At 38.1% G+C, this 18,723-nt stretch overlaps 1 protein-coding gene across 1 annotated transcript in view; it reads left to right on the forward strand.

Annotated features, from left to right (window-relative positions):
• The window catches only part of SMS (spermine synthase), a 42,979-nt gene extending 25,846 nt beyond the window's left edge, over positions 1-17,133 (forward strand). The window contains exons 6-11 of the mRNA XM_014879729.2: positions 123-277; positions 1,172-1,261; positions 2,229-2,343; positions 2,806-2,885; positions 12,954-13,069; positions 14,387-17,133. Coding sequence (XP_014735215.1) covers positions 123-277; positions 1,172-1,261; positions 2,229-2,343; positions 2,806-2,885; positions 12,954-13,069; positions 14,387-14,429 — 599 coding nt within the window. The 3' untranslated portion in view covers positions 14,430-17,133. The remainder of the gene's footprint in view (positions 1-122; positions 278-1,171; positions 1,262-2,228; positions 2,344-2,805; positions 2,886-12,953; positions 13,070-14,386) is intronic.
• The last annotated feature ends 1,590 nt before the right edge of the window (positions 17,134-18,723 follow it).

The raw sequence follows: 18,723 nt of genomic DNA on the forward strand, positions 1-18,723 counted from the left end.
CAGGTTGTTTCTCTAGATGTTCTTGCTTTGGTCTGCATTGTATCACCTCTGGATTAATACCAGTTAATGAGAACAATTGAAGATGCAATGTTTCTGTCCAATTCTCTCTTCCTTTTATTCAGATCTGGCAGAAAGTGACCTGGCATATACTCAAGCCATAATGGGCAGTGGAAAGGAAGATTACACTGGGAAAGAAGTGCTAATCCTGGGAGGTGGTGATGGAGGTATACTATATGAGATAGTCAAACTGAAGCCAAAGATGGTTACTATGGTAGAGATATCCTTTGACAAATGGCCAATCATTCATATCAGCCTGAGTTTTCTGCTGATACCTTAACACAGTTACTTGTCAGGTTCTAAGTTGCATGAGGAGATGGGGTCTAAAATGAAGTCTCTTTGTCAGCATAGAGAGATCCAGTGACTACATATTTGTACATATTTGTGCATCATTGTGCAGCACCTGCTTTCAGGTTCCCAATCTGTACCATAGCTCTTGAATAGCAGTTTGCATAAGGCTGGAAAGGAAAGCCTCTGTCATCAGACTGATGCTTTCTCTAATAACAGGAGACAGGTCTGTCAAGTTTGAGGTTTGGGCTCACTTCTGCCTTCTTGAGTTCATCTGTTTTCCTAAAGAAAGATATAAAAAATAGTGCCTAGAGGCAAAAAAACTTAATCAATAGCAATGTCAGGACTTGATGAACTGTACTGATGAATTGACCAACCCTGTTCTAAAAATACCAGTACGAATCAAGATTTCAACATTCTGTAGTTCATATAATTTGTAATGTAAACCACTGTTAGCCTATGAAATGTCGATCATCCTAGGTTTTGGGATCTATTTGCTAAGACTAAAAAGAATTGCTTTAAGAATATAGGTTAAAATCTTAACCTAGTTAACTTTATGGAGTTTTCAGTAATCTTATAATTCACATTTCAGGCTTTCACAGTAACGAAAATATATGGTATCAAAAATACTCATTAAAACCAAAAATAAGCACTTCATAATCATATAATTGAATCTGGAGGCCAGTACATAAAGTTGACTATTGCAGTATATATATGAGTAGACACATTATTTCTTTGTGAATGCCTATTTGAGAATTTATTTCTGAAGAAGTAGAAGCTCTTAGCTCTATTTCTGGAATATATTCTGCCTTGACAAGCTTCAAACATTGACCAAATGGTGATTGACGGGTGTAAAAAACACATGCGCAAAACGTGCGGAGATGTCTTAGACAATCTGAAAGGAGAGTGCTACCAGGTAAGGTTCTGTTTTTCTTTCATTACAAGTTGTATTTCAAATACATGCAGAAGTAGTCTGGAAGACTGATATGGCAAAGTTCTGGGGGCAAGTCTTCTGATTCAAGTTTGGGAAGCTTTTTTTTCCTTTTGTATGACCCTTGGCATATTAAAATAACTGAAGTTCGTGTTGGAAGTATTTTAAATCTGTCTTCAGACTTCTAAAATTAATTGCATATGTAGCTTTTAAGGAATGTGAAAAGGAGAATGTTTGCTATAACTTTAGAAATAAAGAAGAGATAGCAGTAAGAATGTTGTTTAACATAATTCCTCAAACTGTTAAAAAGATAGAAGAAATGTGTAGTTCTTAGTTGTCCTATACTGTTGAAAATATCTGAATTTGTAATACATATTTAATAATTATTAATTTGCAGGCAAAATCCGTTAGTATTACACTGCTGCTACATTAAAATAAACTCCAACAAATGTCATGCATCCCTGCAGCTGAGGTCTTTGTGCTGCATCTGATAGCATTTACTAATGAGCCCAGGTGTAATCTGACATGTTTCTGTTTTCATTACTGGCCCTTAGATGTTGTCACAGATCTTAACTTACAAGAGTGAGCTAATAACACAGAAAATTAACAGAAGTCACGTGCTGCTCTGTGGAAGTCAGTGGCACTTCATACTTAAATACCTTATTTAACTAATATGTTGGAACTGCTAATTGTTGCAGCATTTGGTAGGAAGAACAGTGGTCACAGATCCAGGACCTTCATTCCTGAAATGCCTGTGTTTTCATTGTCATAATTCCTACAAATTTCCTCCTTTTCTGTATGCTGTAAAAAGTTGGAAGTGGAGCCTAAAATTAAACATGTATTTAGTTTGTAGGTTTTTTTCCTCTTAATTTCTCTGAATCCACATTTGTTCCTTCTACCTGGTCAGTTTTAGGGTATTTTTAGAAGTACCAGCAATATTTCATTCTTATAGGTTCTAATTGAGGACTGTATTCCTGTACTGAAGAGGTATGCCAAAGAAGGGAGAATGTTTGATTATGTAATTAATGATCTGACAGCTGTTCCAATCTCCACGTCTCCAGAAGAAGGTAAATCTTCTAATTTATTTCCTTATGAGAGTTTTCAGCATTTCTGTCCTTCTGCTGTATAATAGACTGCAGCATAAATGCTTTCATTTTTTCCATTTTAAAAAGCAAATCTGAGAGGAAAAAAAGACATCTGTTTTCTTTAAAATTTTGAGTATTAGAAAAGACTAGCAAGTGCCTAACATTCTTTTAAACCTTATTCCAGAATAATAAACTCATGTAGCTCTTGAAGTATTTGGAGTTCATACTCCAGTAAATTTTCCTCACTGCATAATTTATTGGAAACTTCAGGAAAATTCCTGTGAAGAACAACAATACTTCTGCCATCATTGCCATTGTGTATGGTTTGCATTTGTTTTTTTGAAATCCTGGATTTATTTCTTTTTTAACTTTGCAAGTCTTGAATATATAAGTAAACAAGCCAATAATGTGCTGTTCTGTTTTTCAATCATTCCCCATATGCAGATTCCACATGGGAATTTCTACGGTTGATTCTTGACCTCTCAATGAAAGTCCTGAAACAAGATGGAAAATACTTTACACAGGTATGATACTTGGGTGTAATAAAGGACTGCTTTATATCTATTGCAATTTGCATATTTTCAGATTAAAAAAAGACGAAACTAATTAAAAATCTACTTCAAGCTGGTTTTCTCCCTTTAATGACTTATCTGGCATCTTGCATGAAAGTTAGGATTTACTAATTAAGTTGTCTTTTTCATTATTTCAGCTGAATAGGTAGTGCTTTTGTCTGGAGTTTAGAAACATAATTTTAAGACTCAGCAAGGCATACTGCAGAATATTGCAGCTAAACAAGTCTTGGGAAAGCAGAACAGATGTACTTCATGAAGAAACACATAGTTTTTAAGCTAATGTCTCCAACTGTAGGGTGTAAACCATAGAAATTTGTCATTCATTAAGGTATAAAAGTTCGACATAGGTGCAGTGGGATGAGAAGTTAGTACAGCCACCTCATAGATAATAGAATTGTGTATAGCTTTCAACAGAAAATACTTCAGGTAATCCTGAGTTTGGAATGCCACAAAGTTGTGTGCAATTGTACAAGAACATGACAGGAGCCAGCAGATGGTTCAGTCAAGTCTAAGTCTCTGAAGTTGTATTTTGTCATGCTCATAAACAAGTCGTCTGGTGTGTAGAGAATCTAAGTACTGTAATTTAGAATAATATCCTTAAACTCTGAAATACATAGAAGTTGGTTTGAATATGTAGTATTGGTAAAATTCTGCAGGTTTATAAAGAAATGCAAAACTGGTGGGATGAGGTTTCTGGCAATTCTAATATGCTGCTCTATTTTAAAATGATGTGGTTGTATGGGCAAGAGAAATTATCTTGTGGTTGAAAGATGATTAACATGGTTTTACCACACTAAATTTTAATGGCATTTATGTCCTGTTAATAGTGGAAATATTTGTGCCAGACTTTGATATCAAAGGACACTACATGTTTTGGAAACAGAGCAAGTCAGTGTTGCTGTACTTATACATGCATAGTAACACCTAGCTCGCCTTACTGGAAGGAAGGCAAAAGTACGTCTGGGGACAGGTTTTGTTGGACTTTGCAGAAGGACTCTGGAGAAGAAGCTTGTGCTGAAAGCTGAAATGATGGCTGTGCTGCAGCCAGAGGGCAAGTGGCATTGTTCTGTGTCAGCTGGAACCAGCTGAGGTGGAGACTGGTACTGCTTGTTTTGTCCTCATGGGGAGGAGGTAAGTCAGCTGTCCAGCATGTGATTTCACAGAAAGAAAGGACAGCAATCCTGAACCAGCCCTGGTAGGTTTTAGCTGTTGTGAAACTATGCAATGTTACATTGTGGTGCCAAAGCAACAAGATGGGACACGGCAGGATGGGAAAGAAACAATATTAAAATTGTTTCTTAATTTAAATTTGTGGCCTAAAATTGGATTTAGGGCTAATGTGTAGCCAGTGCAAGGGCAGTGTTCTTGCAATTTAGTCTTCCCAAAGATGTTGAAAAAAGTACAATTAATACTGGGGCAGACAGCTGTGAGAGCTTTTGATACATCTGTTGATACACCACTCAGCTGATTTGATGGTCCTTGTAGCCTCTTCCCAGTTGGGCCTGAGAAAACAAAACAGTCCTCTGTAAAAATGGAATAACCCTCTCTATTGGGTTTATGTGGCTGAGTTTTGGTAGTAGAGGGGGATGTGGGAAGGGCTCCTCATGTCCAACAGAGCCAATGCCTGCTGGCTCCAGGGTGGACCTGCTCCTGGTGAAGGCTGAGCCCGTCTGTGACTGTGGCAGTGCCTCTGGGTAAGATTTTTGAAGGGCTTAAAGTTGCTGCACAACAGCTGTTGCAGCCAGAGAGAGAAGTGAGAATGTGTGAGAGAAACAGCTCTTAGACACCCAGGTCACTGAAGGAGGGGCAGGAGATGCTCTAGGTACCAGTGCAGAGATTCTCCTGCAGTCTGTGATGATGACCATGGTGTAGCAGGCTGTGCTCCTGCAGCCCATGAAGCTCCATAGGGGAGCAGAGATCCACCTGCAGTCCCTGGAGGACCCCGTGGTGGAGCATGTGGATACCTGAAGGAGGCTGTGACCCTATGGGAAGCCCACACTAGAGCAGACTTCCTGGTAGAACTTGTGACCCTGCAGGGGACCCATGCTGGAGCAATTAATGAAAAACTGCAGCCCGTGGAAGGACTCATGTTGAAGAAGTTCATGGAGGACTGTCTCCCATGGTGGGAGACCCCACAGTGGAGCAGGGTGTGAGGAGGAAGAAGCTGTAGAAATAACTGGGATGAACTGATTACAATCCCCATTCCCTATCCCCATCAGTGCAGTGGGGAGGAGGTAGAGAATTTGTGAGTAAAGTTCACCCTGGGGAGAAGAGAGGGACAGGGGAAGGTGTTGTTAAAATTTGGGTGTACTTCTTATTATCCCACTCTGATTTGCTGAGGAAATTGAGTTTATTACCCAAGTTGAGTCTGTTTGTCTGTGATGTTAACTGGTGAGTGTTCTCTCCCCATCCTTATCTCGGCCCATGAGCCTTTTGCTGTATTTTCTCTACTCTGTCCAGCTGAGGTGAGGAGTGACAGTGTGATCTTTGTGGACACTGGCATCTAGCCAGGATCAACCCACCACACCCTCAGACAATTCAACAGTCTGGTCGTAGGATGAACAGATTATTGGGGTGCTTTAAATAAAATTAACTGTCTGTAACTTTAAGTTACTTAAATTTAAATTCAATTAAACTAACTGAAGCTGTCTACTTGGAGGATTGGTTAGACTATAGACAGAACTTCAAACGTTCACTACCAACTTTGGCAGCTTAGTCACACATTGGGAGCTCATAAATGATTTTGAATGTTCTGTTGTGTTTGCTGTTAAATGCCAGTGGTTTTAGCACTGTGTATTAACACTGGGAATTTAAATTACTTTTGGTCCAGCTATCTACTTCCAGGATGCTTGAAGAAATGTGATGAAGAAATCATAGACTTTTAAAGTCAGTTGTGTTTTTTAAAATGCAGGGCTCTCTGTGGTCCCCAACCCCTTCTTTGCATTTTGGTTCTCTAAAACAAAAAATACTAAATATCATCAAGAAAAGTGACTGAGGCAATGTCCACTTAGTTGTTAGGGCCTCATCTTTGCTATGGTGAGGAAATGTCTCATAGGAGAAATGCAACAAAAGGATTGTTGTCCTCGTGACTACTAGCCAGTAATTACAGTTGCCTCTTCTGCCTTGACATTGTGTTGTACTAACATTAAAGATTTCTGTCCTTCCTAGTTTGTAGTCTGTCTGCTTGTACCCTGAACAGAATCATGTACATCTAGTTGGGATGTCATTTATTTCAATGCCAAAGAAATGCTTTGCCCGAAAGTGGAATTGTGTTCACAGAATGCCATTCTTTCCTATACTGTATTGCTGCCTGTCTGTCTAAATGCTACTCCTGGGAAAGATAAAGGGAAATGCTCATCACCTCTTCATTGAGCTATGCACAAGTTTTAGAAAATGTTTTGAATTGTCAGCATGCAAGGTCTAGTGCTGACTAACTCCAGATGGATATAATTTATCTGAGATTATAAAAATAATTATTTTTGGCATGCTGCTCTTAAAACACCTGGTGGTTCCCTTGGGATTCCTTCCTTGGCGATCCTTAAAGCAGCCTCCAAATGCTGCTGCAGAATGTCCTGTCACCACTAGATGGAGGCAGGTAACCGGTATTGCCTGGCACTTTATTAACATTTATAGAGATTCTGCCTGTGGAAGGTCTTTCAGACTATTTATTTGTATTCCTAGGGGGTATAAGAACTTGTGGCCAATTTTAAGGTGCGGGAGGGACTTCCTTTTTTTTCAGCTCTGGAAAGATATAAAAAGGCAGTTAATGGATGTCTTTCTCTGCTGCTTTAAGTTTGTGTCTGAGTGTGTTTGAGGAAAAATGCCTCCATACTTTCTCTGTGAAAATAGTATTCACAGCTTAGAACAAACTTGTATGAGTAGCAGCCGTGCTTTACATGCCCTTGCTGTTCTAGCTGCATCATCCATACTGAGTGTTGCAGCCTACACAGGATCTGCACACAGAGACATGAGCTTTAGGGCACTTACCCTGCACAACTTGCAAACCTGTCTGTAGGTTTAACGCTTGAAGCTTGTTTGTGAAAACCTATTGTTAAACATAATCCCATGACTCTGAGGTTCAGAAGTCATAAAGCATGCTCTTATTTCCATTCTTCTGAAGCTGTGCTTTGAAGTGATCAATGATATGATGCAAGGCTATGTCCTGTGAGGTGCTTGGTGTTATGTCCTCCAAGGAGAGACGGTTAAAGGTACAGGCTCCCAGCCATCACAATGGAGAGAAATGAGAGTTGATGAAGATGTATAGACCTTGGTGTATCCTGAGGTCTGTTTTCATCTCTAATATACCTTCCCAGCAACTTGTTTCTGAACATGTTAAGTGTTTTTACAGTATTAGACTTTCTAGAAATACGGCTTTTAGATGGCCCAAGTGATTTCTTTCGAATGAGTGTATATACTTGTAGTTATCAGCATGATATGTGGCTTTTATTTTTCTGAGCCATCACTCTCTTGTGCCTTCAAAGTAGCATGTGAGCATTGTCCCAAGAGCTGTGCAACCATGCTCTATCAGATGCTGAGACTGGTTGTAAGGTTGTCTCTGAATGTCAATGGATTATGTGTTGCTAAGAAAATGCATTTTTCTGTGCTAAGTTTTTGTTCTGTTGATCTCATCTTTCGAGGTTGAAAAGGCTATCATTTTCAGCCTGTTTATGAAGTAGAGCCTTTAAAAATACCTCTGAACAGGAATTTGTGACTTCCTGATTGGGGTCACTCAGCCCAGGCAGGCTGGAAACTCAGACCACTCACAGGCTCCAGTAAACAGCACTGACCCCTGGTGCAAGGGATCATGTGTCTCGTCTCCCACACGGACCTGTGGTGCTTCACTAAGCTGTCTCTTCCTGGCTGCTCTCTTATACAGCCCTCTAAATGTCCAGACAATCATCATGTTGCTCCATAGTTAGACTCCTTTTTTTGGCTGCTGTGTGGGTTTTCTAATTAGCACCTCCAGTGAGGGAGCAAGATTCTCCATGACTGAGCCATGAAAGGAGGATGGAAGAATGACTGTATGTCCCTATGTGAGCCTCTGTGATTTCCTGGTAGTTTCAGAGCCTTTGAGAAATATTTCCATTTCCTTTTGTTACTGAGAGTTCAGCCAGTGGAGGTACTTACAGTCGGGTTTGCCTCCATTGTTTCCTTAACAGCTCTCCCTGTCCCCCAAAACCAAAGCCTAGCTTTGGTGCTAGATGTTTCATGCTCTGTGTCTTGCTGCTTATTACTCACTCTGAAGTGAGGAAGGATAAAACCCAACCTTAGCCATGTCCAGTTCTGGCACATCATAAAATAAAAATAGAAACCCATGTTAAAAATAGAAATTATACTTCTCTGGCATATGGTAACAGACAAAGGTGTCCAGTGACAATGACATATGGGGTAAGACGTAAGAAATGGGCAAATGTAGAAAAGGGACCCTTTCACCTGCTTCCAAATCACTAGTTTTCTTTCTCAATGTTGGAGGAAGCATAGTGGCCTAAGTTCAGCCTGTAACCAGTTGATGGATACATCCACTTTATAGATGGGCAGAGTTAACTAGAACTTGAAGTTAATTGAAACAATTTTTTTTTTTGCTACTTATTTTAAGGAATGTTTTTTGTCTGTCCAGAACTGTATTTGTTATTTAAATTTGTTGTGCATTGTCCTGTATAAACCTAAACTAACCTAAAAACTAAACCCATGGATCTACAGAATTTATGCCTGATGAGAGCCCAGGAAAATGCATGTTGGGAGAGCTGTTGAAGTGAGTGCAAGCACTGAGCAGACTCAGGATGCAAAGGCTCAGGAGTCATCAGTCTTAGCATGGTTTTAGAGATTAAGATTTGTTAATCTCAAAGTTAAAACTGCCTCAAGTACTTTTGTGTCCAAAAGATGCATCTTAAAGGAAAAAAAAATTCATCATTCTCCTATTTCTTACCTGTCAAATTGTTTGACATGGAACAGAGATTGAGGGGGGCTGGGCAGAGGAGTTTGGTCAGGGTTTTTGTATATGTTGAGAAATTGGCTGAACCTTGGAGAGAAAAAAGAAAGTGATTTTGGATTTTGAAAACATGTAATTGGTGAGTCATCTGCTTTAAACCTTATTAAACAGCATTCACTATTAGCTATTGTTTGAGTTATATGGTGTCTGTTCAGAGCAAAGAATGCATTGCTCTACCACATAACTCTTCATTAGGCAGTGGGAGTTAAAGTGAACACTGCATTGCATTCTGGGCTTGGTTCCCTGTGGCATTTTAGTGATATTGGAACATCTAAGTGTGATTGACATTGTTACTAACATTGTAGTCTTGGTTAATCAAGCTGGTCATGCCTTAAAGAAAGGTGTTGATAATAGTGATTTTTTCAGTAAGTTTATTGAAATAAGCCTTAAGTTTTGTCGTTTTGATTTTTGGAGTGCTTAGCTTTGTGTTGAGTAAAGCCAGATAGTTTAAAAAAATAACTATGCAGAACTATAAAATCCTGCAGTGTTTCTCCAGAAGAAAAAGGTTGATAGAAGAGTTGAGTGAGTTGTCCAAACCTTTAGGCAAGATCTTGATTTGGAGATTGGGGAGTTGAGGGTTTGAAAAGTAAAAACTGTTTCTCGGCATGTTTGTTGTTCCTGTAATTTGTTTTCCATAGTGTCTGCAGTGATTTGTCTCTTGCTAGAGAAGAGAGAAATGATGAAATACTGAAGTGACAGTCTGGGAAACTGGATACTCTTCTATCATTGTGTATCCTGTTCAACTTCCTACGTAATAGTGGTGTGCTCTGTAAATTACCTAGCAGTGTTCCTATTTATGACTCAAATTGCACACACAGGTTGTTTTTTAGTCTTCTTTTGCATTCAGTCTGATGTTGAAACAAAATGATATGTTTGGTAAAGGGCAGCTGAACCTAAAAAAACCACCACAATCCCCTGGATAATAACAGGTTACTAAACAAGTACTGCAGCACTCTGTTCATCGTGCTCATTTGGTGTTATCTTCTACCTTTTTACAAGTCTTACTTGTTTTCTGATACCCAAACCCAAATATGAAAAATTCTGTATACAGCATGTCACCTTCCTTTTCCAAATAAGCATGTATTGGTTTGTTTGTGCAATATGATCAAAATTATAATCAAACATGTTTAATGCAAGTTCTTTTGAAGGAGTGCTTTCCTAAATATGAATTAAAAATATTAGAGAGTGGTAGAGTGATAGGATTTCCTGGTGTAGAAGAGGCCCACAGCAATCATCAAAGTCTAACTCTTGGCCCTGTATAGGACAACCCCAAGAATCACATCATGTGCCTAAAACCATTGTCAAGATGCTCTGTTAAGATTTTGTTTTTTAAGTTGAGGGGTTTTTTTCTACTTGTGCAAACTTGAGCACAATCAAAAAAAATAGAGCAGGATACCAAAAATTCAGAGGAAGATGAGTGGAGTCTTTTTACTTCCTCTTGAAATAGAAATGTTTTAAATACACTGTGAAAAAAATCTTACGAATAAGAAAGTAGGAAAAATAGTATAGATCCCAAAGTCAGAATGTGAATTTTACACTTTGGTTCTAGTTATCATCTGATGTTGTTACATGAATAAAGCAATGTAAATGGAGCTGTTAAGAAATACTGATTTCAAGAGTGGCCTCTGCCTGTTGTATGTTTTGAAAGAGCACAGATAGTACTTGTTCAAGCTCATCTTAGTTCCTTGCTTTGTGAAAATTAACTTTCAGATGCATCTGTGTGCATATAATAATTTAAAGGCCATTTAAAAATAATCTAGGAGCACCAAACTTAAGCTGCACATTTAAACAAGTCTTTCATAAAGACTACTCCTGGATTTAAAAGCTTTGCAGTGTCATAGCAGAGCAATACAATGTGCAAAACATAGGCAGTCAGATGCTTAGGAAGCATTGAGTAAGTCCTTGGTTCCTGGGGTCCTCATTTCCAGTTAGAGGTCCTAAAATATTGAGTAAGATGTGACTGTAAGGGAGCTAATTTTGTCGTTAGATCTAGCTTTTTCTAATTGAGCCATCTGCATTCTTTCTCAGTCAGGTGCAGGTTACACATGTTATTGAACGGCAGGAACAAACAAGACACTGCATTCAATGGTCAGTTTAAAAAAAACCCCAAGTTATGTGTACTTGTGTGTACACACAAGCTTCTGTGCCTTGCATTGCTTGCCATCATTTTGTGTGGCTTTGGCTCTTGTGCTGGATCATTAGGAACTATGTATTCATTAACAAAAACTTCCTTTTTTTTCCCTTTTTATCTTCTGTGGAAAATGTTCCTCCACTAGAAATGGGAATTTGCATGGAAAAGCTGAGGATTCTTATACTGAAAGTAACTGGAAAATGCTAGTAAATGCTTCTGTTTCTACTGATCAGAAAAGCAAAGCAGGCTTTGTGCTAGATCACAGTAAAAGACATTAATACTGCATGCTAGTAAACCCAATCATTAGGGGAAGATGAGGACACTCTTCTCCTGAAGATCTCATCCTGCTCTCCATATGGCCAGACTGGCACATAGTATGAGGGCAAGGAGAGATTGAGTCATCATATAACTTGCTGTTGATGTATACTGTTACATTGTTTGGTTTATCATATTTAGGGCCTATAGATTGAACTGAAGATTCCTCAGGAAAGGTGTGGAAGTAGAAGACCACAGATCAATTCACTTGGCTATCAGTGTGCCAAGGGCCTTTAACAATATCTGCACCTTGACCACAATCATAGAGTGTATTATCTCTGTGCTGGGCTACAGCAACAGTACACTTCTTTTTGGTGAGTCTTCATTTGGTGCTTCGTACCTGGAAAAAAAACAACTTGAGTGATTTGTACAGCACAAATCACACAGTGGTGACTGTATTCAACTTCACTTAATTTCAAATTAGTGTCCAAGTAACTTGTATTTGCTACACTTTTCCTAAGACCATTGAATCTAAGGTTGTAAAGTATTTGCTAGTCTACTCAGTTTTGTGGTCAAGACACTTGAAGTTTTTTTTTTTAATTGAACTTAGACAACTAAATTTTATTGCTTTGGGTAGTTGGTGTTTGTTCAATCTGGTGTTCTGGTGAGCTCACTGTAACCACTAAATCTTCAAAGGTGTTAGAGTTATGCAGAATTCAGATATAATTAGAGCTTTTGCCATATGGTCATCCCAGGTATACATTGCAGTAATTTCTGCTTCTTATTAATACTTAGCTTGGGACAAGGTAGTGCTTGCAAATAGGAGTTGCGTGGGGGAGAGTTGGTTGGGACTTTTTTGTTGTTGTGTTTTTTTTTTTTTTTTTTGGGAGCGGTTGTGTGTTTGGTTTTTTGGGGGGTTTCTGGAGTTAGGGTTTTTGTTTTGGTTTTTTTTTTTTTTTGTTTTGTTTTGGGGCTTTTTTGTTTGTTTGTTTTTAATTCCTCACTCTTTGTAATCCTTGATGTGTTTGTATTCCAAGAATGATAGGTTGTTTCACCCCCAAGTCAAAAAAAGTATTATAACAATCTTGTCCTTTTCAGAAGCATGAGGTGTGGAAACTGAAGACAACGTAGCCCACAGCCAGAGAGCTTCTGTATAATTTGATGTGTTTTGTCATATTGCTTTGTGGAAGAATCTGTTTAAAATTAATAGGCTATAGTTTTTTTAATAGTGCCTTTAAACACTGTAAGATCTAGGCAGTGTTAAATAACAGAAAAATCTGGATGTTGTAATACTATTTACTAATACATTTAAACAATCATAAAGAAAATGGTTATGGAGTAGATTTTATAGGTAAACAACACATGGTGGTCTGTTTTAACTGGAAGCCCTCATATAATGGTTGCTTTTGCTAATGAGAATATAGATAATCCCCCCCATACTTACCCTTTCTTGAAAGGATACAAATTGTTGTTTGCTGTAGGCAGAATGAAGACAAGCTGTTCAGTGTTTGCCTGGTAAATATTAAATATTAAGAACAGCATGTATCTGGTTCTGAAATATGTGGGAGCCTTGCAGTAATGTCAAAATATATATATTAATCTGAAATGTTGCTTGATTGTGACTGGGACTTTTTTTTTTCTTCAGGGAAACTGTATCAATCTGACTGATGCCTTGACTCTGTATGAAGAACAGCTTAGCAGGCTTTATTGTCCTGTGGAGTTTTCAAAAGAAACTGTGTGTGTTCCTTCCTACATGGAATTGTATCCTTAAAGATGGAAGAAGACTGGAGAGTGTGTATTAGTAAATCAAGCGAGCATAGATGGGTTGGAGGTAATGAGCTAAAGCAAAAAAGCAGTTCTGATTTAAACACTTAATTTTTTTTCATACTAAATGAATTACTGCTGTTTTAATTTGAAAATAATTGTAGGAATTGTTTTCTAAAAGTGTTGTAAATTCACAACTGGTGAAATGATCAACCCTTTTCATGAGCAAGCTGTGTTTTTTGTCAATGTTTTTGAGTGGTGTATGTGATATAGGATAAACTGTATGATAAGCCTAACGCTGCCTGACATTTCTGACAAGGCTCTATCTTATTTTCTTCTTTTACAAAAATAAGAAACGAACTTCATGCAGATTAGCCTGATCCAGATCCTTGAATATTGTCTGATATAGCTGTTCTTGAATATACAGCTCAGACTTGATTTTTAAGGCTGGGAAATTGGGGAAGAGTGATTCCTAACAATCATTACTAGTTAGTGTTAATAGAAAAAAAATTCCAAGTAGAGGGGTATGAATATTCTCAACATCTCATTCCTAAAAATAATCCTTCAGAATTTTTTCAGTTTGTGGGTGGCAAGGAAGTTATATAAGGAGCCTAGAAGTTTTAACTTCGAGCCCTTAATGTGAGGGGGCATTTTGATCTGCTGTAAGGTGCTTCTGCCAGCTGTGTTTGCTGCTTTTGTGCGATCTCCCTGGAAATTTTTCTGCAGGGTGAAGCCTGTTATGACTGTCTCTCTTGACAGGAAACATCTTTCCACAATCTTCTTATTCACAATACACTTAAGCACATGATACTGCCCCAGCCTTTCTTCTGTCGTGTGTTCATTTGCTTCCCTTCTGTGTCTCTAAGCCCAGTTGTGTTCAGTGCTGCAGCCTCTGTACTGACCCTATACTGACCCTAGACTGACTCCAGACTGACTGTAGCCAGCTCCTCCTGCTTCTCTTTATTGTCAGCTCTTTGTGAAATGCAGATTTAACCTTGCATTTTCAAGACAAAAGACTATAAAGGATATCAAGATACTTGTCCTTAAAGCATGCAGTTTCAGAGAAACTGGTTATTTTTGTCTTTACAACTGCCAGGCCTTAATGGAACATGTATTATGGGATTTGAAGAGTAGGCATGTTTGAACTGCTGAGTCAAGAAGAGAATCCACTGAGATTTCACTTTGGAGTGTTTTTCTTACCCTTTAAGAGCTACCAGAAGTTTTCAGAATTTAAATGTATACAGTTAAAATCTAGTTCTTTTTACTTAGAAGTGTTGCCTTTTTTTTTTTCCCTTAACTGCTTATTTTCTCCAGATGGGTATTCTACACAATTTGGAAGAAACAGACTGACATCTGAACGTCAAGATTATTTGAGATTATCATAAATGTACATGCTGCATGGAGCATATAGGTCTGCCACATGCTGCATATTGGCATCTTGAACATTTAAATTATATGCTGTAGATGATCCTGAAACTTAGTCATGCTATTGATTGTGAATTCTTTAAATGTGTTTTTATTATTATTTTAATTTAAAAGCAAATGGAAAATGTATATTTTGACAAGCTAGGGTGTTATTTTTGAAAGTCAACTTAAAGATGAATAAGCAGCAAAACTATAGCTGCTGACTGCACTGAACCTTTAGAATGTGATCCTTTTTATTTTTTTGTAGATCTCCACAAACTGGTTGATTAAAAAAGACATCTTTAGCATTTCATCCCTGAAGGGTGGTCCATGGAGTTTTTGTTGTTTTTGTTTTTCCAACAGATCTTTCATTTATGGTGCTTTTTAAAAATGGGAGAGGGTTTTTGTGTGGTTTTGGGTTTTTTTAATGAACACTGCAGTGCTTCCCTATAGAGAAGGGCATAACTAAAAAGAAAAAGATCTTGTGAGAGATTACCCTAAGTCCTTTGTTGCAAAGGGAAGAAAGCCAGTCTTAAACCTTTATTTAACCTAGTTTCATTCATTATTGCTGTAATCTCTGCTGCAGAAGAATCTTTGGCCTTTTACCTCCTGGATTTTTTTTAGTTGCTGCCATATTGATTATTTGGATTCTGATATGGATTTGGCAGTAGCTTTGTACTGAGGCATGAAGATCAAGGCTGGATTTTCATTCTACCACAGTGCAAGAAATTGAGTGTAATGAGGTTCATGTGGGCATACCTTCTCCCCAGCCTTTTGGGAAGCACGAGATTTTTGAAGTAAAGGTTGGCTTAGAGGATGAAGAAAGGTGGGTGTGATGTGATCGGTCTTTATGTGCACCTGTATTGAATGTTTTGAAGCAAGTGTATGTGTGCTTCAGTAGGGTCAGTGATGGTTGTATTGCCACAGATGGCCCATAGTGTTTGAGGCTCCTGCTCCATTAAATTCACTTGCAATGTAAAAACCAGTAGAAGCTGGGGTGCATTGTAGCTCTGTTCTGAAAGAAGATGCATTTTTCTTTAACAATTCCTCATGCTGTCAAAAGTTATATTTTTGTCAGTTTATGTATCAACTAAAATATTTGTTTAAAAATCCCACTTGAAAGGAGGTAGGAAGCATATAACCAATATGTGCATTTTCTACTTTTCAAAGGTAGACTAAAAAGTGCACTATTTCCCTAAATACTCTAATCCTGAACAATAGTGTTTCATTCAACATCCATATCAACATTTTCTTAGTTTTACTGGGGAGAGTTGATTTGCCCTTCCAAGATACTGTTAATGAAAACAAACAAAACAAAAGCTGTCCTTATGTTCTTAAACCATACATAAAGCAAAATTTTATTGCATCCCATATATATAAACTCTACATGGAATCTGGGTAGCCTATGCAGAATTCCAGACTGATACTAGAAAACGTGCCAGAATTTGCTTTCTCTTTGGTCTGTAATTGGTTTAAAAATGTTAAAATGTTTTCAGTTTGGATAGCCAATAGAAGCATTTTTTTCAGTCTTACTATTTTCAATTATCTCAGTTAATTCTCTAATATACACAGGGTGCAGTTCTTCCATGGCCTACAGCTTGTGAATCACTGAATACTCCCAAAGAACAGTTTCCCTCTAAATAGAATAAAGATTCCTGTATTTCCCTAAGTGTTCTAGCTCTGTTGTAGGCATCCCAGAAAATACTTTGATATTATTACCTACAATCTAGTAGAGATTCTTCATATATGATCCAGGAGTGTAATCAGTTTATTGTCTAGCAGCAAACAAATGCAGATATCCTGTAAACAGGTCTATCCATAACTTTGCAAGCATGGATATTTCCATTGGTTCTTAGTGTGATTACTCATGTAGGTGAAATGAAGCCCACAGGGACAGAGCTCAGAGCATCTGTGTTCCTGGGTGAGCTTGGCAGATGTAGAAATCAGTCACAACAAGTGGGGGTGGTTTGGTTTTTAGCAAGGAAACTTGTGAGCTGGAAGATGACTTAATCTGCTTGTTATACCAGAGTTTGCACTTCCCTTTACCAGCGCTGCACAGGGAGCTGCTGGGTGTGCAGGGATGTCTTGTAAAGATTCCCAGAATGACATGGGGAATATTAATGGTGACCTAAATAGCGTATTAATAGCTGAGAGGCAGCAGTGCTTGCAAACTTTTCTACTAATAGGGTATGAAGAGAGTTGGAAGAATTTTTTTCTTTAATTTTAGTGTTTTGAAGTGATAGATTCAGTATACAGCAATTCAGCAGACTCTGAACATTATATTTTTTTAAGTTGCTGAATTGATTCTGAGAAAGTATATACACATTTTTAGTCTTTATTTATTTCTTTCTGTAGTGTAGATTTTTTTTAAAAAGAAAAACAAGTCTCTGCTAGAATTTTCAAATGCAAACTGCTATAGCTGATCAGTTTTCCATGTTTAAGGCCAGTTGGGAAATGGCTATGATTGCTACGCAGTGTATGCAAACAGTTCCCAAAACATGGTTAACATTAGAGGTGTCTTAATTATTCTTTGCACTAAATGCTGCTTCCACCTAGAAGTTATTGACTGATAGTAGTTTGTGCAAGGAGAAGACTGCTGGCATTGTATCAACTACATCAGTGCAGTGCACATGTTAAATAAAGGTACGCTGTCATTACTTGTGTGTTTGAATTGTTAAATCCATTGTGGATCCAGTGTTCAAATGACAGAATTGATGGGTATGATGCTTACCATTGTACCTCCTTTTTCCTTGTCACATAAAGGTACTTCCTGGTCCTTTTATTGAGTATCTTTTCTGTCTCAGATTAATAAATTCAATTGTTTTCCATATAATAAATGAGATACTCTGTAGTGTGGAACAGCATGCTGATATTTGTAATGGGGGGAATCACTTGAGGCTTGAGTGATATTTGCCTAGAAGGGGTTGATTTTCTGTACAGCATTTTAGATGTGAGTTCTTCAAAGGTCACTAAGTGGAAGCTGGAATTTTTCTGCTAAAGTGGTAAGTTGGCTTTGGGTGACAGTGTGACTTGTGTGGCACAGAGAAAAGACAGGCTTAGGAGAAGTCAGTGTGACATTCAGAATGATGGAAACTGACACGGAAGTTTAGGGAACAGGGAGAAGGGCATGAACAGGACGGGCACATCAAAAAGTTATTAATATTACCAAATCATATCCCAGAATTATGTCATACAATGAAAGAAAAACATGACTTCCAGAAAATAAAGAGATTTACATGAATTCCAACTAACTGGAAAAGAGAAGTATTTACATCTGCATTATGTACAGGGTTAGCAGAAGGCTTGCTAGTTGGGAAAAAGGGGGAAGGCTTAACTTTGAGGGGAAAAAAGTCACATATAGAGTGAGGGTAGAATATGGAGTAATTTTGGAGTGCCTATGTATGCGTGGTAGGAAAGATAGGTATCTTGGGTTTTTATTTTTGCTGTTTGAGAATTTGAGGTGTTGACAGCTTGCTGGAGGGAACAAGACGAGGGGATGGGTGAGAGGAAGAGAACTCAATTTCTTGTTTTAATTGAGGAATAGGAGGCTGCAGATGATGTTGCCTGTGGGTAATAGGAGAAAGCTGACAAACTTTGCCCACAGAGAGAAGAGTAAGGTAGAGTCATTAGAGATGCCGAGGGAGCAAGTGAGAGAAGTAGCAAAGTAAGCAACTGCTGCAGTGATTAATAATAGCACTGAGCAGCTTAGAAGTGCCTTTTTGAAATGTGGAATGCTTTAGGAAGCAAGGAATGAGGAATGGGAACTGGGAGGATGTGAAGAAGCTCATACTGTTGTCATACATAGCAGTGAACTTGAGCTTTAGAGGTAGAAGTGGAGAAGGTAAAAAGAAGTAAAAGTAAAATTTGAAATTAACTTCATAATTGGAAGTGTGATGAGAATCGTTCCTGTGCAGTGTCAAGAGTGGAAAGGATGCAGGGGCAAGAGGCATTAAGTTGGAAAGGAAGTGAGGAAATGAGCCAGGAGGAGAAACCAAGAAACAGGTCAACAGATGTGGTGTGTGGATTTGGGGTACACATCTGGACATGAAAAAAGTGCCAGTCACACTGCCCAGCTTGTCCTCTAATGGTATTGGATGGACAAGGGAAAGAAATTGGAAACATTTGGTGGTTTTTTTGTTGTTGGTTTTTTTTTTTTAAACTGAGTAATGAGTGCAAGATGTCTTGTAAGTATTTTAGAAGGAAAAGAGCTTAACTGCTGGAAATTAAATGAAGACTAAAAGGAAACT

The sequence above is a fragment of the Sturnus vulgaris genome, chromosome 2 (genome assembly GCF_052056855.1).
Source record: "Sturnus vulgaris isolate bStuVul1 chromosome 2, bStuVul1.hap1, whole genome shotgun sequence".
Lineage (NCBI taxonomy): Eukaryota > Metazoa > Chordata > Aves > Passeriformes > Sturnidae > Sturnus > Sturnus vulgaris.